This window comes from Poecile atricapillus, chromosome 4 (assembly GCF_030490865.1).
Source record: "Poecile atricapillus isolate bPoeAtr1 chromosome 4, bPoeAtr1.hap1, whole genome shotgun sequence".
Lineage (NCBI taxonomy): Eukaryota > Metazoa > Chordata > Aves > Passeriformes > Paridae > Poecile > Poecile atricapillus.
The window spans coordinates 63,942,819-63,969,642 of NC_081252.1; the positions used below are offsets into that span (position 1 = coordinate 63,942,819).

Here is a 26,824-nt window from a genome sequence, read left to right on the forward strand (position 1 = left end):
AGATCAAAGTCAGAATATGCAGTTCTTTATCATACATTTTCCATGTCAAGTGGAAACCAAGTTTCAGGGGTCAGTGACTGGCAAATTAGACATCTTGACTGCAAAAACTGCAACTATAAAATCAGCAACCACTTTAATAAAATATAGTTCATGAATATTTCTCGTGCTCTTTAAGTAAAACAATAGACCCCAGGGACATTTATTGACTAAACTGAGGTTTGGATAAAATACATTTTCACCGCAGGGAACAAATAGTTGAGTGACATGTCATTCAGAAGTATTTATGAACAATAAGTAAAAGGTAAATAAGTTTCTTCTTTAAAGGCTTTGAAAATTTCTCCCTTTCCTGCATAAAGATGACTGCGGGGAGGAGACTTGCTTCATATCTTTTATTTCAAAAACTCAGTGTATTTGTGCTGTATCTTGTGACTTCTGAGGTACAGAAGCTAAACCTGGACATAGAAATAGAGGGATAAGCAAGGAGTGGATTTACACAGCAGCTTTTCTGCTGATAGCAACAAGTCCTGCCCTGCAAAAAACAGCAATCCTGATGATACAATACAAATAAACTGCTCATAAAACTGACACAGGTTGCCTCTGTGGGTAGAGTGGGATGTGGAGGGTGGAAGGAGCAGACAGAGCAGGTTGCCAATGTGCTTTATCCTAAGGGCATTCTGTTGGTCAGATGACCTGGAACAGGTGAACTTGAAGAGCAAGAGAAAAGAAGGATATGACTTGAGATGAAAAAAATTTCTGGAACCACACAGATAAGTGTGGGGAAGAGCTGGTAAGGGATGAGAACACTTGACAATAAATGAGTCTGTTCTGGGAGAGGTGACAATTATGATGATTTAATAGACAAGATTATTGCTAATGAGTTGTGAGCACTTCCGATTTCTTTTAATGAAGGGATTGATTCTCTGAGGTGGCATGGTCCCTGAAACTGGGTGTTCTCATTTGGAGCAGGAGATGGTTGAAAAATGAGGTGGGTTGGAAATTGCATGAATTCATGTCTTTTAAAGTTTGGAACTAGCATAAAAGTGACTGGTGTACTGATGTAGTAAAAGCAGTTTATTGTGAACTTAATATGCCCTTTTGAAAATGGCATTTCTTACTAATTTGAGACATAAACTCTCAGTTAACATTATCTGTCTTCTGCTTCTTACTGTGTTTTATTTTGGCACCTGTAGGATAGTAATTGACATGACTGTGAAAAAAGGAAGAAATGGAAGGTCCTAGAAAGTTTTACCATTCAGAGTTCCACAAAATTAAAAAATTCAGGGTTTGACCCACTATCCTGAAATACAGAAGCCGAGAGAGCAAAAACGAAGCAAAAACAATCAATGTTTTCTTGTGAATTACTGGTCAAACACACACAAATTTATATTACTAAGCAAATTAATAAATACCCAGTATTCTGTAATTACATATAAGAAAAGGTATAGAAGGCTGACTTGGATATTCACCAATTGTTTAAAAGCATTTTGGGTAATTTTTTTGTTATATAGTGCAATTAAATACCAAAATCCAAGGCTAGTCCATTTGCTAGAGGTGAAATTATTAACCACCTAAAACACATTTTAATTGCCTTCCAAATCTTAACTCTTGATAAAAAATACATAAAAAATATGATTTGCTTTAGGTGGGAGTTTCAGAATAGGTGCATATTTCAGAATTTTTGAAAAATTCAAATGTACATGTCAGCAGATCTGATGAATTTATGAGCAGATCATCAATGCTACAAAGGTTTTGCTACAGAGAATTTAGTTATATCCCTGATGCAGGTGGGGACTTGGAAAAAGTACTGAATGACTTTCCCAGCTGTTAAACTGTTTTTCTGGAAATATTTAGTTTGAGGCATCTACTGGCCTTTTTGTGTGCTCTCTGATGAAACCCTGGTGCTTCAGAGGACTTCCTTCCTGCCTTTTAAGTATTAATTTCATACACAATTTATGACATTGTCATGGAGACCAAACTTCAATTTTGCTGGTACCTTGATGGCCTCATGCTGCCATCAGCTGACTTTACAGTTTTCACCCTATTAACATTCCACTAAATGCTGATGTTCATCTGTTCCCTTTCCAGTTCCCACTAAATCATCCTTTTGAGAATTGTCATCAGTTCTGTGCATCAGCAGTGCCAATAACAAAAGCAGAAAGTTATAATTGTAGCAAAGGAACAAACAAATAGTTTATCCTCCCTTATAGATATCTAAATAGGTCTTTTACTTCTGTAGTAATTGCTTTGTTTGCTTTTATCCAATTCTTTGGAATTTTGTGCAGTGTGTGTGAATGTATATTTTTGTTATTAATTATTTTTCTGCCATATTGTGAGAGAGGACTTGAAGCTGTGAGATAAGGTATTTACAGAAAATAATTTTATTAGCCTTTTTTATTTTTAATATTATTCTCTTGATGATTCATTTGAGGTGAATTTTTATCTCATGCTCTGCTCTTTTCTTTCTGAGAACAGACCATCATCACATTCACCACACTATAAATGTTATGTTACAGATAAGACCACTTTTTAGCTTTTCTGATTAAATAATGTTTTTCTTTCTTCATTTCATAAGTAAGAAAGTGCCAGTCACTTCTATGCAAAAAACAGTGGGCTTCTTGTTGAATGACCTGTCTCCCAGAGGGTGAGAAGACTTGCTTAAAGGTTCTGGTTTTGGATCTGCTTTTCTGTATGAACTGTATGCACTTAATGAGTGAACTTAATCACTGTTCAGTAATTAAGTCAGAGGTGCGTCACTGGAAAGCAATTTGGGTGGATGTGATGTGGTGCAGAGCCAAAATGGAAGGGAGATTCTTTAGTACAATGTAAATCTCTACAGGCAGTGACCTGGGGTGGAGATCTTGGAACCCATGTTCAGGACAGCAGGGAAACTAAGGGAGAATGTGATCTGGAGGCCACAGGCTGGATGTGAAAGAACATCTAGGCAGTGTCATAGCCCAGACTCCGTTCCTCCCTGCTAGCAAATGGAATCCTTTCTCAGAAGTCAAACAAGGATAACCAGGTCTTTTCTTATGACAGTGCTCCATGGAACATTTGCTCCCTCCTGTCTACATAATAAGCTGGTGTGTAAAGAGTAAGATATTTTATAATTGTTTTCTCATAAATATCCATTTGAAACAGATTGTTTCATATCAAACCAGTGCAGTCTGATTAGTCCTTCACTGGGAAGTCAGATTAAAAAAACTGGGGATCTGACCAGTCACAGCAGAAGAGATGTGCTGCTGTTAAAATGGGATGCTGTTGACAAAATGCAGAGCAGTGACAGAAGGCAGTGTGTGCCTTGCCCATTGCTGAAAACCTTCCTTTCTTTTAATTTCTGTTTTGCAGAGCAACCAGTCCTACATCTTGCAATAATATAATTTCCTTTCCTGAGGCAGAACCAAAAACCAGAGCAGTGGGGTAACATCCTCAGTAGGATGTGCAGGATGCTCTGCATCCATCATTTCCTCCTAATGACAAGTTTGTGAGGATGCTGAATATTGTCATCATTAGAAAAGAGAGGAGAGCTGACAGACAGATTTATCACACTGGTGTAGTGCTCAGGGGTGTGTACAGGTGATTCCCTATTTGCACATGGATGAACTTATAGATACAAAGAATTTCCTGCTTTTTTCCTGCCTATTTAAAGACGTGGCCTAAGAATTACAGAAGAATGTGAGACCAAGAAAAAAATTAAGGTTTTGTCCCTGCCAGGTTTTTTTTAGGCTGTTACCCAACCCCATTCTCAGAATTTCAGAATTTCTTGACTGCTTCTGCTGCATTACCGTGTCTGTACTCAAGACCGTAGTTAACACGTGAATTCACAAAGAATGATTTCTGCAACTATTTGTCCCCTCTGTCAGAGGATAAATTTACATCTTCAGTCTACATATTTGAATGCTAAAAGTATTGTCCCACTTTATGCTATTGTGTGTAAATTGCCATCAGCCTCTGTTAGAAGCTTAATGTGTTCTACAGAGTGATGTTTCTTTCTTGGTCCCAGTCCCAAATGCAAATGTTTTTCAGTTTCATACTAGCTTATTCAAAGAATACATTGTTTCCATTGTCCCATCCAATTTAACTACAGCTGCCAGCCTTAGCACAGAGAGTCAGATACACTTCAATTATTACTTCAAATTAAGACAAATACAACTTGGGGGGACAGCTTATAATCATTTTCTTTCCGTGTGCAGTAAGATAAATTTGCTGTGTTTGAACTTGGCTGAGAATTTTACAGAAAAATGAGAATAACCTCAATTAAAGCAAATCAAATGTTCTGAAGACATGTCAATTAAGAAAAAATTTGTTGGAATCTTGCCCCCTTCTTGTCTTGCCTGGAGGACTGTTAGACAGATAGACTCTTGACTCCTTTGCTAGTGGGTTGTGAAGAAGAAAGAGTTCCCAGTTTGGATTTTTGCCTTCTTCACCCATATGCAGGCTGCTGGATTGCCTGAGCCAGATCTACACCCACCTCAGTGTCGGGACTGCCCTGCTCTGAAGACGTCATGTCACCAGGCTGAAAAAAGGCAAAGCCTTTCCCAGCTTTAGTAGTGTTTTGTAGTGTTTGAAATGGATATTTCCACGGATGTTTATAAGCGTCAGTGAAACTAATTTTGAAGCACAATAGCTTAAATTTCCTTTCCTCTCTTATTTTCTTTATAAGGGTTAAGAGAGATTGAAGGTAAGATCAGGACACAGTTGTCCAGAGGCAGAACAAGTCAGGAAAGGAAGCAACACACCATCCTGTCCTGAGTCCCTGGAAAAAACAACTGCCCAGCCATTTGCTCATCAGTACAGAGATGGGACTGTAGCTCTTCAGCTGTAAATTTGGCCATCCACAGCTACTCCATCCAATTTATTCCTTGTCTCATCTTCTTAACCAATAGCACAACCTGTCTCTGGCAGGTGGCCTGCACTAGAGCAGAACATGCAGTCAGGAGAGTCTTCCTGATAGACACCAGAAAGTCCATTTATATCTACTGTATTTAATTAATAACTGCTGCATTTTGTTGTATTCTTAACATAGAAATAGCGACTCAAGAAGCCCTATATGTGGAAGCTGGGAAGTAATGCCTGTGAGGCAGCTTTCAGTATTACTCCTTCATGTCTGCTTCTGTTTGCATCTGGAAAAAAGATGCCTGATGACAAAGGCCCTCTGTACTGCCCTGGATTTAGTTCATGGTCCCTCCTTAGTGCAATGATGGTTTTGAAGGTGATGTTCTTTGCTCTTATTGGGGTCTCTCCCTTGTTCCTGGCAGTTTGACATGTTCCTCCTCTCTGCACCTCTATTAACCTAAGTGATGTTACCACAAATAACATGACTGACATGTTAAATTCAAAAAAAGAGGAAACACTGAAGTCTTGACAGACAATTTTGCAGAGTAATTTAAATGATAGTAGTTGACATCTGAAGTTGCATCTTTGTGATTGCTCTGAATTAACTTGATAAACTTAACTATAAATTAGAAAGGCAAGAGTTATCTCAGTTTTATAACAGATCTTAACATTTATTGAGACTATAATTGGAATTGAAAAAACAAGATGCTGAATCTAAGGGTGGCAGTAAGGTTTGATTATTCATATTCTGAAATAAATTTCTGCCATGACAAAAATATTGCTCTTTGGCAGCAGTTACAATGAATAAAGAACAGTGAATCATTGAGATGCATTCCCAGAAAATTTAAACAAAGATAATACAGGCAGAACAAGAGTTTGGATTTGGGTATTTTTTTTTTTCACTTGATGAGATCATAAATTCCCATTCAGCACATCCTCTCTGAAAAATATATTTGTACTCAGAGATTTGCCTAATTCATAGATAAAATAAAGCAGTAAAAAGGTTTCCTTCCTTTTTTTTCTTAGAGATACAGTTCTAACCATGCTCTAAGAACTGTATTAAAAAAGGTCTGTATCTGGTGAGAGCCTCAAAGAATGTTCCTAACAGTACTTACAGTGCTGCACATTTCAGAAAATGAAAGGACCCAAAAGATCTACCAAGGGAAGATGTTCCACTTCCAGAAAAGTGTAGGAGGGAAAAGGAGGGCATATGAAGAGTGGTCCATACACAAAATACAAATAGAAGCCTCATTGCCTCCTATGGCAGTAAGCATGGCATGAGCAGAACCATGGGCGTTGATTATCTGACTGCTCATATTCAAATTGATGAGGACAAAATGCTGCCAGCTGAGAAATAACCATGGAGATGTCCTAGCCTGAATCCTTACAGTGCTGTGAGCCAATCCAGGTTACTTGGTGACCAGCTGTGACTGATCACTGCAGTATCTGGAGAAACTCAATTGCTTTTCATTATGTGGGTGTAAGACGTGTTAAGGAAAGGAGATTTTTCGAGCCTCTTTTCTTCCTTTGAGCTTTACTGATATTCTGGGGTTAATGTAGAGACAGCAATATAAAAAAAGAAATTAAAAAAAGAGCACAGAAGAATTGCCTATGTTTATTTAATTTACTTACTCCTATAACTGCCTTAAAGAATTTACTTAATTCAGGATCCCAAAACTGAAGGGCTCCTCGCTCTTTCCTTATCTCTTTGCACTAAATTTTATTCTTATTAAAAAGAAGGTGCTGCTTATATGAAATTGAACATTAACAAAAACTTCTTCAGATGAAGTTGAGCAACATAGATAGAAAATTAGGGAAATTTTCATTATTTGCCGTTTTTCCTGGCTTATGCATCATAACATTTTGTATTTGCAAGTTAATGCCTTTCCTGTCTTTTTAACATAAATAGATGAAAGTCTATTTTCCTGGAATTAAATGTAAAATCAATTACAGATTGATTTTACAGATCAGAAGCAAGATATGCACCACAGGAAGGAACTCAGAATTTGTAAGACCAGTGTAAGTCAGAAAATGTCTTATATTTTTCTCAGCTGATCAAACAAGAATGATCTCTGACAGTCATAATTATTAACCCTTTTGTACCTGTCAAAATGTACATGTGAATGTGATGTGCTGACCACATTAGGGACTTCCCAAAAAGAAAAGACAAGTTCTAGAGAACCTGAATTCTTCCCACCTCACTTCAGACATTAGCCTCATCACCTTGGCCTGCCTGTGTAATCAGTGGGAAAAGAAATTCCAGAGGGTAGTTACCACAGCTCTGAGCAGAACCATAGGTGTCCTGCTGACTGCAAAGTGACCATAGAGAAACTACTTTTCTAACCCAAAGTACATTAATCAGTACCCAAAGGTAGTCTGGACAAAATTGTGTCTAAGAAACTCAGTTCTAGTAAGTTGTTGAGCACCTGCCTAGTTCTCCTAGATTTAGTGTATGGATGAAAAAAAAAACAGTAAAAAGAAAAGGTTATTTCATGCATGCTCATGCTGCTTGAATAATCACTTAAATCACAGTTATCTTACATTCCTTCCAGAAGAATTGTTTTTTGCATGGAAATTGAATTTTGTAAGGAAATTTTTATATGAAAGAAATTATCTTTAAATTGAAACTGAAAACAGCTTTCTGTCCTTGTTTAAAATGACAGAGAAACAATAAGCCTAATTTGTTTTGCACTACATCCTTCACATTACTATTCAAATTTTTGCTTCATCTTTTGGGTTTGGAAAGCTTGCAAAATAGCTTGCATGCCGATTAAGAGGGTAAGTCTGAAACGAGCTAGTAAAGATTTGACAGAGCGTTTTGGTCCATCTTGTTTAGTTTATTTTAACATTTTAGAAATGCCCACAATTAAGAAATAAGGTACATCATACTAAGAGGAATGTCAGTAGGCATCTACACGTGATTGAAAGCATCATACATTAGCACCACAGTTTTAAATTAACTATTTTATTGACAGAAAATAAGAGAAGCTGCTTTAGTGAAACCTTTTGAGTAGCTGGCTTTATTCACCAGGACTATACTGGAGTGGAAGAGATTCTCTGGAAGCTGTTTTAAGAGTGTTTGTATATTTCTAACAAAACCAAAATAAGATGAATCTTTTATTTATATAGGAGTGAGAAATTTTTGTTTACAATGAAGTCAGGAAGAGGAAAAGGGATGATAAGAATTCTGTCCAATTCTAGGGAGTAAACTAACTACAGAAGATGTATGAATGCAAGGAAAGCTTGATCTGCCTTTTCTAGGTTTCATACCAGGAAAATTAAGGGGTTTGTGTAGCTCAGAGGAAAATCTTGTTCATGCCTAAATAAATGAAAAAGAAAAGCACTATTTTAAGCCTCTCAATGCATGCAGGGTGCCAAAACCACAGAGATACACATACACAATCAGTGCAGTGTCTAAGGTTATACACAGCAAAAAAATATACCTATTCTTAACCCAGTATGTGATTTGTTGTTCATTCAATGAATCATGTGCTGAAGATTAAATTTTTTATGATTGAAGCTTAATGATAAATGCTACAATTTTGATGTTTCTTTGCTTCCCAAAACTGAAAAAAACCCACAAAATTGTCTCTAAAATATAACAATGTTTGAAGTTAAAAATAGAGAGTTTGAAATCATTCATTGTAATCTATCATAAGTTTGATTGCTAAACTTTGGGTTTCAAGAAATCATAAGTCCAGACCTATAACAGTTTTCTTTCATTAACTTCTGTTGTCCCAACACAATTTTATTCCTCTGTGCTCTAAAACTTTGGGTTATTCGATCAGGTTGAAATCCTTGTTGTTAGCTATTAGCATGGGTAACTACTTCTTTAGAAACCTTCTGCTAAATGAAGAGCTGTGAACCTCAGATAATGAGATTGTGAGAAAAAGGGAAGAGAAACAGGAAACTCTCCATGAGACAAACCTCTGCTCAAATTCTATTCTTCAACACTCCTTTACTGCAATGAAAAGGTTGTAGAAACAGAATTGTTTAGTTTGGAAGTGACATCTTGAGTTCACCTGATGCAAGCCCTCAGCTCATGCAATGACCTGAAACAGGTTGCCCAGCTGGGATTTTAGTATCTCCTCAATAGAAGACTCCACAACTTCTCTGAGCAGCCTGTCAAACCGATGTTTGACAATCCTCACAGAGTATTTCTTTGTATTCACATGGGGTTTGTGTGCTTCCATTTGTGCTCATTACCTCTTGCCCTGTCCAGAGCACCACAGAGAAGAGTCTGTCTCCCTCTTCTTCATTTCTGCCCATCAGGTATTTGTACACATTGATGAGATCCCATCTAAATAAATCTTCTCTTCTCCAGGGTGAGCAGTCTCAGCTCTCCCAACCTTTCTTCATATGAAAAATGCACAAGTCCTTGATTCATCCTTGTGGCCCTGCACTTTACTCTTCATGGACTGGAGAGACAAGCTTGGCTTTCCTAACCCTATCTCTGCAATACCAGATAACAGCCTGGTTCCTCCTGGACCACCCACTCCTACTTCCACCTCCTGTACACTTACTTTTACTCTCTGAGGTGAGTTAGGATGTCCTTGCTCATCCCGGCTTCCTTCTTCTTATGCTTGATTTTCTACTTTTCAGGATGGACCATTGGAACATGCTGCCCTGGGAAGTGGTAGAGTAACCATCCCTGGAGGTGTATAAAAGACATGTAGATGTGGCTCTTAAGGACATGGTTTAGTGGTAGACTTGGCAGTCCTGGGTTAATGGTGGGACTCGATCTTGCAGGTCTTTTCCAATCTAAAAGATTCTGTTATTCCATAATTTATGAATATACCAAGGTTTGTAAGTTACAGACTAAGATCTTGGTCTGCATCTCAAATGATTTCCAAGTTTTCAGTCCATTATTCTCCATGAGCTTTTTCCTCACCCACAAATTTTTCAAGTACCTATTTTCCTAGGTGGGTGATTTCCTGTATTGGTAGTGGGGCCCTTGTTTGTGTGAGTAGTTTCCCCGAGTTCATCACACAAGCTGTCTGTTGCCTGCTTTAATTGGAAGTGTTTGAGACAAGCCAGGGACAAGAGAGTCTAGTTGGCACTGTACACATAATTGCTACTGCTGTAGTGCCATGTGCATATGAAGTGCTATAAATTGGCAGTGATAATAACACAAAGTGATAATGAAGAACTTGGTGAACATTTGCCAAGTCACAGAACATCTCCAACACAGCTGAATGGATTTTAGAGGCTGCATTCAGATGAGAGTATCAACAAATCCCAAGTGCTTTCTATATATGTTCTAGTTCACTCAACCAGAATAGAGCTCTCAAGTGTAATTGTGATGTACCTATTTTAAAGACTACAAATAGAACAGAACAGAAGATAGTGGAGACTTTTCTTTATTCCACTCAACCAAAGATATATGAAAGATAAAACACTTGGAAAATAACTTAGGAAGAATGAAGCTGACTTTGGTTTCAGAGAGTGAAACTGAATGAGGCTGGTGAAAGCTGCCATGCTTTTCATGATAGCAGAACAATTAAAATGAGCTTTGAGGATATTGCATCCAAGTCTACTAAAAATCCTAAACAAATAGACTGAGAAATGAGCCTATTTTGCATTCATTTGCAAGTCTTTATCATTGGTCTAATAATATTTGAGAAAACACAGACTTTATCATGAGACTGTGCCATTAAGTCTACAAGTATATGAGCAAATGAGCCAGAAAAGTAATTAATTTTCTCCTGAAAAACAAATTATGAGAAAACACTTTTAGAGACCAGTCATTTGCAAAAACAGAGCTCTTAATATATGGGAATAAAAATGTTTCCAGATTCACAGTAATTGATAGCAGTGTAGCTTTTTTCCTCCATTTGATTGTTCATAGTGTACCAAAAATTCATCCTATTTGAAATTTTCTAGTCTTGAAACAAGTGCTCATGAAAGTTTCAACTAATGTCACTAATGTCTCAAAATTTACTACTGCAGTGGTCTTCCTTGGAATAAGTTCATCCATCTTTTTTACAAGATCTGAGGAAGCATAATTTTTCCTGGGTTAGAGAGAGCAGGGAAATGATGCTGCTGAGCTGAGGGAGGGAACTAGTTAGAGCCATTACCCAAAGGTGTGGTGCTGATGACATGAAGATGGCAATACCTACAGATGAGAAAAAACTCATGGACACTGAAAGGATGAGTGACACAAGTGATACAGGTCAGCAAGAGAAATCCTAACGGGGTATAAGCAAAATGTCTCTTCAAGACTAAATGACTGGCTGGAACATGCATCTCTGAGGGGCTGTGGAATTCTCATCCTTGGAGATTTTCAAAACTGCCCTGGATAAGGCCCCAGAAAACCTGACCTAGTTTGAAATTAGCCCTGCTTTGATGAGGTTGGAATTTGGAATTACTGACATCTGAAGATGTCAGTAATTTTTCCATTCAAAATTATTCTATGTGTCTATTTTAATGTTCAGTGAATGTACACTACTTAATTACAGTGTAAATATCTCACATGACTGGGTCATATGCAAACCCTGAATCTAAGCTTTTTAGTCTCAGCCTAAAAAGAACAGAAACAGCAAGAACTCTTTGTCATTTAGTAGATGACCTCCTACATTTAACCACATGGTTTCCCTACCGTAACACCATGATGAAAGACAAACAAAATACCATATTTTCATGGAATGGTTAGGGTTGGGAGGGACTTTAATGATCATCTGTTTCCAATGGGTAGGGACACTTTCCTCTAGGCCAGGCTGCTCAGAGCCCCATCCAATCTAGCCTTGAACACTTCCATGAATGGGGTATCCTCAGCTTCTTTGGGCAACATGTTCCAGTGCCTCTGGGTAAAGAATTTCTTCCTAATACCAAATCTAAACCTGCCCTTTTTCAAATTCTACAGTTATTGCCATAACCCACATCTCAAATGACCTCTTACTCCCCTAGCATTTGCAAAATCAGAGGCAGAAATAAAGAAGTTTTTTTAGGTGGAGCAAAACATTAGTTGATTAGAACCAGGTGAAGGAGTGAAAGAAAATGTGCTCTAAAACAAACTATCTGAAATGACAAGGACTCACAAAGAAATTAAACACTTCAAAACAGCATTGATCAACAACTGTTTGCACAAGCAAAAATATAGTAATGAGGTTTATTTCATCAGCTGAAAGTAAAGTTGAAAAAAAGAAGAGCAAGCAACAGTTATTTTGCATTTTGCTTTTTCATGTTTAGTTCATTACTGCTCACTGCCTGCCCATGGCATGGTCTGTGTATCTCAACTGAGCCAAATGCTGATGGTGCATACGGGGCATGTGGGAATGATCATAAAATCACAGAGTGGCTTGGGTTGCAAAGGACCTACCTCAAAGTTGTCTAGTTCCAACTTCCCTGCACAGGGGTGCCTTTTACTAGACCAGGTTGCTCAGAACCTCATCAGACCTGGCCTTGAGCACTTTCTGAGTAGGGGCATCTACAGCTTTTCTGGGAAACCTGTTCCAGGGCTTCACAGTAAAGAATTTATTCCTAATTTCTAATCTAAATCAGTTTAAAGCCATTCCCCCTTGTCCTGTCCCTACATGTTTTATTTCTTGTAAGTCCCAGTTAGGTCACCCCAAAGCCTCTTTTCCAGGCTGAACAATACCAATTCTGTCAGCATTCCCTCACAGAAGAGAGGGTCTATCTCTCTGATCATCTTGGTAGCCTCCTCTGGACCCGCTGCAGCAGGTCCATGTCCTTCCTGTGCTGGGGCCCCAGGGCTGATGCAGCACTGCAGGTGGGCTCTCAGGAGAGCAGAGCAGAGGGGCACAATCCCCTCCCTGCCCTGCTGCTCCCGCTGCTTTGGATGCAGCCCAGCACACGTTTGGCTCTCTGGGCTGTGAGTGCACACTGCCAGCTCATGTCCAGATGATGAACAGTTCTTTCTCAGATCAAAGAGGATTTGTAGTTTTCTCAACCTCCTGGAGGGAGAAAATTTTCTTCCATGTGAGGATGAATACTAAACTGTCTCTAATTAATAATCCTTGTCTGCATGAGAGCTAATGGTAAATACTTACTATGCTAGTAGTGATATGTCTCTTACTATCTTTATCAAAAAAATTCTAGTCATCTTTCAACTCAATTTCAGGCTATTTTTTATTTAGGCATTTTTCTTTCTGGTTTTATTTGGTCACTTCAGCACTAAGTAGAACTTGAGAAGATATAAGCATTAACAACCCAATTCCTTATAGAAGAAATTCCCTGTTCTCAAAAGTTTTCTAAAAGAATATTGAAATATATTTTCATATCTTTATAAAAACATAAAGGAAGTGATTGCCTTTTGTTCTTAACATCATTTGTGGAAATTACTCTTGTCTTTCTGACTTTGGAAATAGGTATTTTTCCTTTTCTTTCCAACAACAGACTTCTATTAAAGACTTTGCAAGCACAAATCTCAAAGTCCAATCACTAATGTTTATCCATTTTCTGAAATAACTAAGAAATCTATAGAAATGTAAACAAAACAGATATTATGAACATTTCCAACATTCATTCAAAATACTTACATATTTGTATTTACAAAGTTAATAAATCTTGAGGCTTGCCTTGTCTGGCAGAACACACAAACTTAAAGAAAAACATTAATTTGGTTGGCTTGGACACTTCATTTTATGAAAAACGTAATTCAGAGGTAAGTATTTGCTATTGATAGTCACAGTGGGTGTAACAGTTTTCAGCACACCTCCTCAGAATGGGGAAGTTTAAATTATTTGATGTTTGACTGATCAAAGTTGCTATTTTTGGCACCTATATTATAACCTATACTTATATCAGCTTATTTCTATATTTTATTCCACTATACCCATACAAGAGAGCTCTGGAGTGTTATTTTTCTTCTCTGACAAACTGTTCTTTGGCAAATGTCAAATTATTCAAGCCTTTAAGTGGCCTGTTCTTTTTTCAGTGCAGCAAGTCTTGGGTAAACCTGTTGCTGCTTTACAGCAGGTGAGGAGCATTTTATAACATAGTTACACAAAATGGACTGGTAAGAAAAAAAAAGCAAGGTAACCATATCAAGAAATGACATCTACATCTACACTGGAAAAATCTACAGTTACTGGTGCAGGGGTTATGTCACTGAAAAAATTACCATGTCCCTTTAATATTGCCAGGGGAACTCTGGAAAAGGATCCTTCTTTAATTTTGTAGTTAGGAGACACCAAGGATCAATCATTTGTCATATTCAGTGGAAAGCAGAAGCGTTATCTAAACATATGAACTGTGCATATCTTGCTTTAACTGATTAACTCAAGATTATGGAGTTAGGCTTGGTCTTAATGATGAAATTTTTCTAATGTGGTTCTAATCTTTAATTTAAGTCATATATAAAATATCCATCATTATGTCCTTTTCCCCAGGTAATTCATATGAAACAAGATATATGAATATTAGGTGCCTCAACTGGAAGAATTTCAGTGAAAAATTACCCTGATTAACTGAAAAGAAGGAATGAAAGGAGGAAAAATGAACTTAATCTATCTGTAACTGCTTTTATGAAATCAGAGTTACAAATAATAAATAAAATATTATATAAATACAAAAATTAGATATTATTAAAACAAATACAGGTATAAATGTGGAAACAGATATAACTTATTCAAAAAGTACTTTGTTTAAATGTGTTTCCATTGAGGACTATGTTCAATAATAGTTTATCTTCCAGTCTGAAGATAATCAAAAATTCAATTCCCTGTTTGCTATGGGCTTTATTATTTTATCTTAATTTGAAGAAAGATGATTATAATTCATTAAAACTTTTCTTCAACCAAGGAAAATCAGAGGCTGGGTCTGTATTTACAACAGTTTTCCTATAACTGGAGAATGATACTACTTAAGAAACAAACAAGAACTATTCCTTCAAGTAATTTACTCCTTCATTTCAAGGAGGATTAAAATTTTGTCTTTAGGGTATCTAGTAATGTATTATTGGTATTCAATATCAATTGATTAATATTCAACATAAGTCACAATGTTAAAATTAATTCAGAAGTATTTCTCAGCTACCTGGTTAACATAAAAATCCCAATCAACCCCTGAGTTTATTTCAAAAACCAATCAACCCATTTCTGTGTCATTTACCTTTGAGCAGATAAGAAGCTTACAAAAGTTAAATTACTGTGTTTGCTCAAAAACTCCTCTTCACTGGTCTGATTTGCCACCAGCCTCTCCCCAACCAGCAGCAGCATTTTCATATTCCCTTCTCCCATGATCAATATTTCACTTGTCTATTTCAATTCTTAGACTAATATATCAAAGGCTTTTATTTCTTGAAATACTGAAAAAAAATAAAAGATAAATGTAATATTTAATTTCCTATGTAAGGAATACTGGATTTGTGTGGTTGAGAGAGGCATAGGACTAGATTGCTTGTGATCATGACAAACCAAACTTGTCTAAGCTGATAGAAAATGTCCTGTTAGTCCTTAAAGCAGGGTAGGAGAAAAACAGTACCATTTGTTACCCAGCTGCACAGGAGGACCTGGAGAAAGTCCTGCTCCACATTCAGTACCTTAGAAACTGGTAACTGCAAGATCTGCTTTCACACTGCCCTAAAAATGACTAAGGATGTTTATATCTCAAGACTAGAGGTGCATCAATACCATTTCTACTGACATGTCATCATAGGACTTTAGGCACCAAGAGTGCTCTTTAGTCCCAGACAAGACACAATATTTCATTTATCATTTAAATAGTTTTCAACCTGCATTTTTTTTTTTTCCAATTTTTTAAAAAATAATATAAAAAAAGAAACAAAATCTATACCTGACTCAAGTGGAAACCAAAGGGAAAACCTGACGTTTTTCAGAGGATGGTGAGGCACTGGAACAGGTTGCCCAGAGCAACTGTGGCTGCCCTGTCCTTGGGAGTGTTCAAGGCAAGGTTGGATTGAGCAACCTGGTCTAGTGTAAGGTGTCCCTACACATGGCAGTGGGGTTGGAAATAGATTTTTAAGACCTCTTCTAACCAAAGTCATTCTATGATGATGATTTTACCTCTTCTAAATGCTAGAATTTCTTCACTTAAAATAACAACAGTGTCAAAACGAAAGAAGAAAAAAAATACCTTAAATGTAACTACACATTTAAGCTCTACTTCTGTGATTGCTCCAGACTCAGTAACACACAATACTTGGAGGAATTTGAGTATATTTGAAGCCTTCTGGTTTTTGACCTGCGTATGAGTTTGTGTGTTACAAAATTCTGCCTCTCTAGAGGTAAGCAGACATCATGTGCCACCTACTTTACCATTTTGCATCAGAGGTTTGACTTATTGAGAAGTAAGCTTAATGCAAATAAAATGACTTTACCTTCCTGGCATTTGGCAGTCCCACAGAAATGCAACAGAAGAGCAGAGTATGAGAGAAAGTCACTTCTCAGAACTGTGTTGAGAAAGAATAGCAAGCATTAAATTCGAAATGAACCATCTGTGACAAGCCCTAAGCAGTGCCTCATTTCAGTAAGTGCAAGCCTGGGAATGAAAGTGAAACTGTACGTAACTGTCAATTAAAATAATCTAATATAGACTTTTCTGCCTCTGGGGGGAGGGTGTGCACAAATTTTCTGGAAGCCCTCTCTTTTTTATTTTCTTGGCATAAATTTCACAGTTCAAGAGAACTGAATCACATCTGTAGCCAACATATATTACATACCTCATGGGAGGAAAGGTGCTAGAAGAGGCACTTTCACTGCGGATCACCCCTCAGTAGTCCATGTGTATCTGGTATAAGATAATATAACTTCACGTCAAAATGAATTCTAAAACAATTTCTAAGAAAAGAGTGACTTCACATCAGAAATAAGGTATTTGCCATTCCTCTTTTGGGAAAACTTTATCTTATACAGTTGCATTTGGAAATGAAATCCAGAGTGCTTCTGTCGGCTCACTCAGACCATAAAAAACCAGAGCAATGGCAGCACAGCCAAGGTAAGTAGAAACACATGGAAATTCCTGCTTGCCCAAACACTATATATGTGTATATACATACTGTACCTTGACTGGCTACACCTTTGGATTTACAGGATTTAAATCATGTCAAAATTTGGTCCTCAGAGAGTTCAGTAGGTATTTCTGGGAAAGGGTCCAAAAGAATTTCATCAGTAACCATGAAGATTCTGTCATTTTAAAAGATATAGGTTGCTGAGTGAAAAAAAGATGTATTTTTAGGCAGTAAAATTGCAGTTTTAGTCCTTATTGAATTTGGACCTACGCTGCAAGTTGTAAAAAATACTCAGCTAATAGAACCTTGTGTATATTTATTGAATCTGGGAAATACCCCTGAGACAGCAGATCTCAGTGCTGCCAGGATACTTTCCAAAATCACTGAACTAGAGCTGTATGTGTGCAAATACCAAGTGTGTTTCAAGGCCTTCCATTTTATTGGTACTACTTCGTGAGCTGTTTTGTCACCTGAATGAGTATGTGCTTATTTAAGAATGTAAAAATCTTAAAGGTATTTTAAATTCTGTTTTATCGACATTCAGGTGTTAATCCATGTTTAAAATAAGACAGCAGTATGGCAGTAGCTTGCCTTCATGTTCCAGTTTCGGCTGGGATAAAATTAGTTTTCTTCTTACCAGAACAGTGCTGTGTTTTGGATTCAGGATGAGAATATTGTTCACAACACTCTGATGTTTTGGCTGTTGCTCAGTTGTGCTCACCCTAAGTCAAAGAATTTTCAGTGGCTCTTGCTCTGCCAGTGAGGAGCTGCACAAGGAGCTGGGAGAGCACGCAGCTGGGACAGCTGGTCCAAACTCTCCAAAGGGATATTCCACACCATGAAGTATCATGCTCATATAAACTGGAGGATTTGGACGGGAAGGGCTGGTTGCTGCTGGGGACAGGCTTGACATCATTCAGGGGATGATGAACACTGGTGTTATGCATAACTTGTTCTTGGGTTTTCTTTCTTTCTCTCCTTTTCATTGCAATTATTACTGGTTTTGTCATTATCATTTTATCATTTTTATCATTATCATTATAAACTGTTCTTATGTCAACCCACAAGTTTTTACTTTTTTCTGATTCTCCTCCTCAGCTCATTGGGAGAAAGAGGAGTGAGAGAGCATCTGCATGGTACTTAGCTGTCACTGGGGTTAAAGCACAAGGCTTTAGATTCGTTCAGAGTCCCACCACAATCGAAGCCTGTTTGCAGGACTGGACCTCAGCACTGAGAATGCCTTTCTGTGCACGCCTTTTGAGCAAATCAGGGACTTCCCAGGATCTCCTTAATGAGAGCCACCCCAAGGCACAGCTGTGACTTCATCATCCGCCCTGAGATCTCAGCTGTAACTCTTTCCTCCAGGTATTCCTTCCAAGATGAAGAAGACATGTTCATGGTGGTTGATCTCTTACTCGGCGGTGACCTGCGTTACCACTTGCAGCAGAACGTTCACTTTAATGAAGGAACTGTTAAACTGTACATTTGTGAGCTGGCTCTTTCCTTGGATTATTTGCAGAGATACCACATCATTCACAGGTGAGAGAATTTCATTTGAGAAATGGGCTGCTTGCTTTTGGCAGAGCAGAGGAATTTTATCATATATCTGTTTTTATAGTTCTGTTTATTCAAAACCTCTGAAAAATCCCCATTGCTATTCAAGGGTGGAACTTGTCTCTGAAAGGTTTTCTTTTTAAGTGTCCACACCTTTCTGTCCACACCCATTTAGTAGCTTTGTATCCTTCTCATGCTGCCCTTTTCTCCTTCTGATCTCATACTATGATGTACCTTTTTTCACCATGGTCTTTAAACACTAAATACAACCCATAATAGCATCCTGGCTGCTTTTAATTTATTTTTAATTCTCCAGTGCCCCAATGTTACTGAACACAAAAACATTGTAATCCAGTACAAGAGCTTCGCACAACATCAGGGAACAGTTATAGAACCTAAAGCTGAGAATAATTTGTTTACTTGCAGCATCTGCATGAAGGTCAGGAGGAAGAGACAAGAGAAAGTTGGAATAATAGCACAGATCAATTGTAACAATGATAGAGGCTGCATCTTTTTTGTACTTTTCATATTATAGCAATCTGTTAGGTTTTCTGCCATACAGAAGCAAGGATAGTATTCATTTCAAAAAAGGTGTCAGGAATCAGGGTCTGTTTTCCTTAAACATTTTGACACTTAACTGAAGCAACAGGGATAACTTTTGTTTTTATATTAACATAGCAACTATGAAATTATAAAATTCTGGACTTGAACCTTTATTTTACTCTTTTTTAGGCTGAATTCAGAGTTATCTTTTCTGATTTAGAGTGATATGAATGCAAAAATACAGTTTTGTGTATGCAAAATCTGGCTGTGACTTTCAGAGGCCAAGCTAAACAAAGTTGTGCCATATATCACCCAAAGTTCAGTATAAACAAATTCCTTCAAATATATTAATGGAGAGTTTCCATCCCATCCCCTTGCCAGAGCTACCTCATGATTTCACAATAAAGATACAATTAAAAGTATAGTCTTTTAGAGGAATGGTCAGCATGAAATCTGTCTGAGCAGAGATGCAGTGGTAGGTGGATATGTTGTGTTACTGAAACTCTGCTAGACAAAATTCCCCTAATTATTGCAACACTTGTTTTGCTTGCAATTAAAACTCAAAATATAGTAAAACTTGCAAATATTGCAAGAAAATTCTTTAGTACACTGTTTCTATTTTAGAACATTTCCATGTATTTTGCATAAATTTTCTTTTCTCAGTGAGTATTTTAAAAGTGGAGCTCAGAATTAGAGCCAACCTTTGTTTTTAATGCCTTAAGGAATGTTCTTGGTGAAAAACAAATTGATGAGATCTTTTATGCAAATAGGCTGGCAAAATATTCATGAGACAATCCAGTTTGTAATCAAAACTCGTATTTTGCTAGAAGTCTGTAGCATAAAAATGTATCAAAGAAAAGCCCGAGAAAGGTGACAGATGTCTGGAAAGAATGAAGGACTGGATTGAAGTCATTGTGGTTATTCACAGTTTTTTGAGACAGTGTCTGCCTTGTCATGGTCCCACTATGAAACTGGGCTTGACACTTTCTTTTGTATTACTTAATCATAACAAGTAAACACTTGACTTTTTTTTTTTTTTTTTTTGAGTAGTGGTGGTTCAACACTTGCTGATTTGCACTGAGGTGGGGGAAGGCATGGCCATCTAGAGCTGCTTGGTGGCTCCATTCAGGGGCAGGTTCAGGGGTTTGGATTTTGCTTTCACTCTGCACCAAAATTTTTACAGAAAGAGATGAGACAAAATAGCACTCAGCCTGCAGCATCACTGACTGGTTAGCTAGGATTGTTGTCTAGGATTCTGTTGTCTTATGGAAGAGATTTTTATTTTGAAGCTGTCAATCCTGAGATCTGAGTTTGTCTGTCCCACTTCATTGCTTACTGCCCAAATTACCCAACTGTGGCACAAGCAGTCTTTTGCCTCTCATCTTCTCACTAGTTACCACAAAATCACAAATGATCCACCAGTGAATATGTTATTTAGCCAGGTGAATCCCAGAACATTCTGCCTTCTATCTCAACACCACCTGGAACAGCAGTCTGTGGGATGGGTCTTCAGCTGCCTTAAATCTCTGTAGTATGTCTGGCATTCAAGAGCACAGCACTGACTTAAATTAGTTCAGGAGCAGAGCCAGCAGTGATGCACAGTAAGGACACATCTAGTCATTCCTTTATCCTTGCAAACACACCATCTTGTTTGGAGATGAAATCAGTGATCTGCTTGGTGTTTAGACTTCGTGGTAGCTGGCCTTAGCAGTATCATTGTTACCAAGTGCTTCCAGTCAGCATTCACATGCTGACCTACAAAACTGTATTAGATCTTTCATTTTAAACTGATTGTGTTGGCAGCAAAAAGGAAAAAAAAATATTAATAAGTCAGAGAGTCATTGAGAGAGCCTGCTACTAGATGTTGTCCTGGCTACAAAGAATAGTCAAACTATTTATCAGACTGGGTTGGTGGATTTTCAAACTGCAGTATCATAAAAACTGAATATATGGGGAGTGAACCAGGAGTTTAGCTCCTCCTAATATACAGGTGTGAAAGTTGTTCAGGTTTCCATTACTGCTGCATCCAGCAACATGACGGAATGGGGTTTTCTAACCTGCGGCCCCAAGAGTTTGCTACAAAAGGAAACGGTGCTGAAGGGGACAGGAATTCCCAGGCATGTCTGAAGGGATGCAGAAGTGTAGAGATCACTACTCTACCAATTCCCCTTGGAGATGCATTGCAATGCCTCTGTGTCTGTTGATGTGGTTAGTGGTGTGTACTTCGAATGTGGCAATCACTTCAGCAATAGGACAATTGTTACTGCAGGGACAAATTTAGCCAGAAAAAGAGTAAAATCCACTACTGTTCTGGTATATTTACAAAAAATTGCAACTTTTATTAATCACATCCATATGTATAAATCCATATTTGTCATACATAATTCTGCAATAGTGGATCTATTTATTATGGCACAATTATGAATGCTGCTCCATGTCTCGCAATTCTATTGTAAATGTTTGCATTTGCATGGATGCTCACCCAGAATTACGAGAACTTTAAAAAGAAAATATCTAAGTTTCAAGCTATTATTTGAAGACTAATCTGAGTAAATTTTTCACTTAACTTATACAACAGCTAACTATTGAGATTGTTGTCACAGGTAAGAGTTACACTGAAAACCCTTATTTTCTCACAGCCCTGCTGTAATTATATTTTATCCACATTTCTCACACAAAAAAAATGATTATTTTAAAGCTGGATGAGTGGTATTTCTTTTAGACCTTTGGATCCCAAGACACACAGGAAGCCCTCTTACAGTATATACTATCTCAAACATTCTCAAATCTTGGATCAAATCCAGAATTTTGCCATTTCAAGATGGTATGACTAAACACATTCCTTCCAGAATGGGTTGTATAATGCCAGTGAATAATATATTGGACAAAAGTTTTCTCATCAAAGGCTGAATAAACTTATTTCAGCCATGAGTAACTCAACCTCCTCCTTTCACAAATGTTGCTGTTCATACATTTCAATAAAACCACCTGCCTCCTCACCAAAGTAGGCTGCCTGTTTCCATTCAGTGAGTTCTTCCGGCAGTAGCTCATGTTGTCTCTTCCAGGACGCTCTTGCAGCTACAGCCTTGGCTCAGAGCAGTGCTGGCCCTGCAATGCTGTGGCTGCTGCCCTGGTAACATACTCATGTTGTACTCATGACTGAAAAAGTCACATTTTCTCTCTCTAAGAGCCAAGAGTTAACTGCATTGCCCTCACAACTTTTCATCGTCGTCTGGCTCCATTGGTTTTCATCTGCTTAGAGAGGAGGCTAGATGTGGCAGATGTCTGGAATGGAAATTGCAGTAACCTTCCAGAGCAATTTTAGGATACTAGATTAGCTGTTTGATCAGTGTGCCCAGGACACTTTTATTTTAGTGGGGTTTATTTAATGTAAAACTATTCATGTGTGTATGTGTACCTATATAAGCGTACATAAAAATTTATTTTTGAGCACAGTATGACTGGAATCAGCTTGTCTTGGCAGGTCTGTGCTGTGTGGCTACTCTGATCACTGGTCTGTTTTCCACTCCTCCAATTTCTGCTTCCAAGGGAGAATAGCACCAGGAGTTACTCCAGCTCTGAGTAGCAGCTTAGGGTGGGCCAAAGCTAATGGAAAATGGCAGCAAACTGAACATTGCATTTTCCTCTGCCAGATGACCCACTGCAGAGTAAGGTTGTCTTGCTGCTACCAGCTAGACAAGAGTTACTCTGGGTTCAGAACTGGACCTGTTTGTTCATTATCATTGAGTCTTCCAAGTTGTTCAACGGTCTGGTGAAATAAGATACTACATCTAAATGGTTGGACACTTCTTTAAAATGGGCCTTCCCTGTCTCACTTGTGACAACATACAACAAAAGAACAAATTCTGTTTAAAAGGGTGCCCTTCATGATATTTTCCATTTTGTATGTAAGCAGTAAACAGTTTTGAAGATTACATTCCATTTGGAAATGGAAAATTTGCCCCTAGTTTTTGACAGGTGTCAGAGGCAAAATAATGCCAATCTGTGATTTAGCTGGACATACTAAATAAAACACAGTTCCTTAGTTCGTTACAGATTTCTGCTCATGTTGGTAGTCCTTTACTTTCTGGCAAGTGTGTGTAGATGAAGAAAAACTGTAGTAAGGTCTGAAGTAGATGAACTAGGGAAAAAATAACCATAATATGACCACTATTCATAAGGAGTATCAAAGATCATAGCAGACCAAGAGACTCATCCATTGAATTTTCTTAGTTCATGTTCCCATGTCTCTTCTATGGCATTGTATTATGTTCTTTATACAAGTGCTAGCCCACATTATTCCGAGGAAAAATTACAGGAACTGAGCAATGAGCTACGTAAGAGAAGTAAATCAGAAAACATATCAAAACCAGTCAAAAAAGAAGCACCATGCAAACCATAAAACCGTGAACACCTGCTGAATGCTTATGAGCCAGCCAAGATGAAAAAAGAAAGTGATTCACAAATTCTAGGCACAAAGGGTATCTAAATTTCAGTCATGCACTTAACAAAGAATTACATGCCACAAGATACAAATACAGAGAGAACAAGCCTTTCAGCTTCTGAACAGAGTTCTCTCTGTACAAGAACAAATTAATTTTACTTCTGTTTAGCTGCAAAAAAACCTATTTGATATACCAGATAAGATACTGCTAATAAATGAAGCTGGTTTGGAAATATACTGAGAATTGCTTGTACAGAGTATACAAACTACTAAAAAGTAAAAGAGGCTGTATTGGGAAAGAGACACAGAGAACACTCTGAGATGCCTGATGTCCCAACAGATGCTTCAGTTCCTGCCACTGGCACAGGTACAATCTTTTATTGTGGGCCTGATGTGCTCTCCCTTCCTCACTGAGGTGAAATACCAGAAGATGCCCATCACACCCTCACTCCTTCAATACCCCAGGGCTGAAACACCCTCACTGAAGCCAGCAGGGAATTGCTTGTTTTCTTACAGTTTTCAAGTGAGTAGATGAAGTCACCTCTTCTCCCTTTCTTTCATCTTCCCTTTCTCATTATTGTATCATCAAGGCCAGCTTAAATGTGTGTTTGTGCATTCACAGCACAATAGCTGGTTTTCTTATTGATTGCTTCTCTGTTTAAAATCAGACACCCAGGCAGGTGTAGATATGATATAGACATATATAACTCCACAATGCCCTAGTGATGGCATTGTAATTTTAGAGATTTCTCATGGCTTTTTTGTCGGTTGCAGCTAAATGACAATGAAGTAGGGGAGGATTCAGGAAAACCTTTAAATCAGCGTAAAAAAGTTATGATTAAGATAACATTGTTTGAAATTCTGTCTAGAAGAATTAATAACTCCTTATTCTAGATTCATGTCATACACTCCTTTCTGTCTCAATCATATCTACACCTTGTCTATGGAGAAACAACCAATAAGAAAGTCAACCATTGTGTTGTGTACACCACAGACACAAACATTGGTTGCACCCCCATGTAGATCAGCTGCCATCACCTGTTTGTGTTTCTGCATTTCCCTTCCTGGTTTTCTTTAATAATCCCTTTACATAAACTTATTCTTTTAGGAAAAGCAGGCTTTAGGGCTCATAATATGTATTAAAATATTACATATCCCTCATCTCCATAATTTATCCATCCTATTGATGGATAATAAAATTAAATGCTTTGTTTCCCTCCTTCTCCCACTCCTCAGTATTAAAATTTTGATCATGAATCATTTTTAGACATTCAGACACTGAAACAAAAGATGCTGAAAGAACTAAAACAGAGCTTTATATTAAAGATTATCTCAGGTCTCCACCCACAAATCAGATCTGGTTAATGCCAGTTTTCTTCTCTAGCATATTGCTAGTTTTTTGTGGCCAGTTATCAGACATCTCTTTCTTTCACAGAAATTCATTAAAAATTTGTTGGTGTTGCTTTAAAACTTCAAGGGATTTTAGTATGGATGTCTGCTCCCAACTGATTTATGCCAGCAAAGACCACCATATTAATAGCATGTTGATACTGTTGTGCTAAATATAATAATCAAGAGTATTAATAACTACATGCAAATAATTTTTACTAACTAATTAAAATTATTAGGCACTCTTTCTGCAGAGGCATAACAGCATCCACTGCATCATATGGCAGTGCCTGGCTTACCCTGGTTTTCTGGCCTTCCACCTCCTACCCCAACCCTCCATGCAGCTGAAAGTGGAGGAAAGGCTGATCCAGAGAGATCAAATGAGCAATGATGTGAAGTCCTAACTAACAGAGGAGAGAACAAGAGCTGACCATATGTGATACAACATTAATCTCTTTTCCCCCAAAGCTTTAGTGTTTATGTTATAAGTATTCTGATATCTTTGCTTCTTGGAAATTTCACACCACCATGACTCTGAGCAGGCATATTCTCTCCACTGAAATGGCAGATCTGCAGGCAGTGTGCTTGAGTCTTTTTTGTTTGCAGTCAGTGAAGAAATTTAAAATCTTTGATTAAAGTATGTAGATGGAAAAGGCAATATGGAAAAAGACTGTAAATTTCATGCTAATCAAAGTATGAACCAAGAGCAACATATGGACAATTGTTTCTTTCTCCTTTTTCTGCTTCAGTGGTGGCAACATATTTTTCAGCTTGGATGAGCAACACATACATAAAGTATTCTATCTTTCCCCTGGAGATTTCCTTACAAAGTACTTCTTGCTAATATATGGAGAAATAAAAAAGACTTAAGAAAGAAGTGCACTTTTACTTGCTTTCTTCATGCCTGCAGTAGTCTCCTGTATCTCAGGTATCGAGTGAACTGTTTGTGGTATGGCAAAAGATAGTTCATTAATGGATATTGCAATTTGAGCTTCCTTCGTGCCTTGGAAATGCATTCAGAAGCTTTCAGTACAGCTTAAATATTTCAGGTGAGATGTGGTCTCCTTTGAACAACTTTTGACTTCACAGATATACTGAGAGATGAGAGAATGAGAGTTGCAATTGTGATCATCTGACAGTTTCTTCTTTCAAAATAAATTATCTTGCGAGCAGGGGCTGCAATTAAGACACAAGTTGCCTTCAGGTTTTTTATGCTGAAGTTGCCTTTTCAATTTTTCCCCTTGCATTTCTTCTCTCCACCCCTCCTTGGATGCTCCTCAGGACAGTCCCTCAAGGTTATTTTCAAACATTCCTATATTCTCTGTAAAATCCTCTCCCAGCTCCCCTGGATGGGTTTTAGAGAGGAGAAAGCACAGTAGCTCAAATCTTTGATGTTGTATGACAGACAGTGCTACTGATGAGCCACTGCTTCTCCCAACATGTGTGTACACAGCTTACATTTATCCCAGGGGAATTTCCCGGGATAATGCAGTGTGGATCATCGTGCTTTCCTGCAGTAAAGGAGACAAGGCAAACCTGCAATTCAACATCTGTGGTGCTCTTGCACATGAGGAAATACTGTCAGCAGTATTTTAAGACATTAAAATACTATGCCAAAATGGGACCTTGCAGGTGGGAGTAGCACTTGGTAGGCAGTGCACACTCAATAAACCAAAATTTATTAAATTGGGTTCAGATTAATTGGATCGTTCTTTATAGTGATGATCAAAATCATCTCTACATTCTGACTAATAATAATGAGAAATAGACTCTATCCAGTGGCTACCCATTTTAATTCAGACATTTATCTCTTCATTTTGTTATAGATGTGAAACTTTTGTAGTGTTCTGAATTCAGAGGAGTTCCTTTCTAGACCAAGAAAAACACAATACAAAATCAGAAAATCTCTTTTTTTGGCCTTTGAGAGTGACTATTCTGTGTCTAATCACATCATAGTCTCAAATTTTATTTTAGTGATATTCTTACTGTACATGTAACGTTCTTTTTAAGTTTGGGGTTTTAATTATGGACACAGCTACATTAGAAGATAAATGTGAGGGGTTTATGATATAACTGTGGGCCCTCTTTCTATACTCAGATACTGTCTTTGCTATCAGGCTGAATTTAGATTG

General features: G+C 37.7%; 1 protein-coding gene across 1 annotated transcript in view; it reads left to right on the forward strand.

Moving 5' to 3' along the window:
* The window catches only part of STK32B (serine/threonine kinase 32B), a 154,582-nt gene that overhangs the window by 63,173 nt on the left and 64,585 nt on the right, over positions 1–26,824 (forward strand). Inside the window, exon 4 of the mRNA XM_058839041.1 lies at positions 18,128–18,301. Coding sequence (XP_058695024.1) covers positions 18,128–18,301 — 174 coding nt within the window. The remainder of the gene's footprint in view (positions 1–18,127; positions 18,302–26,824) is intronic.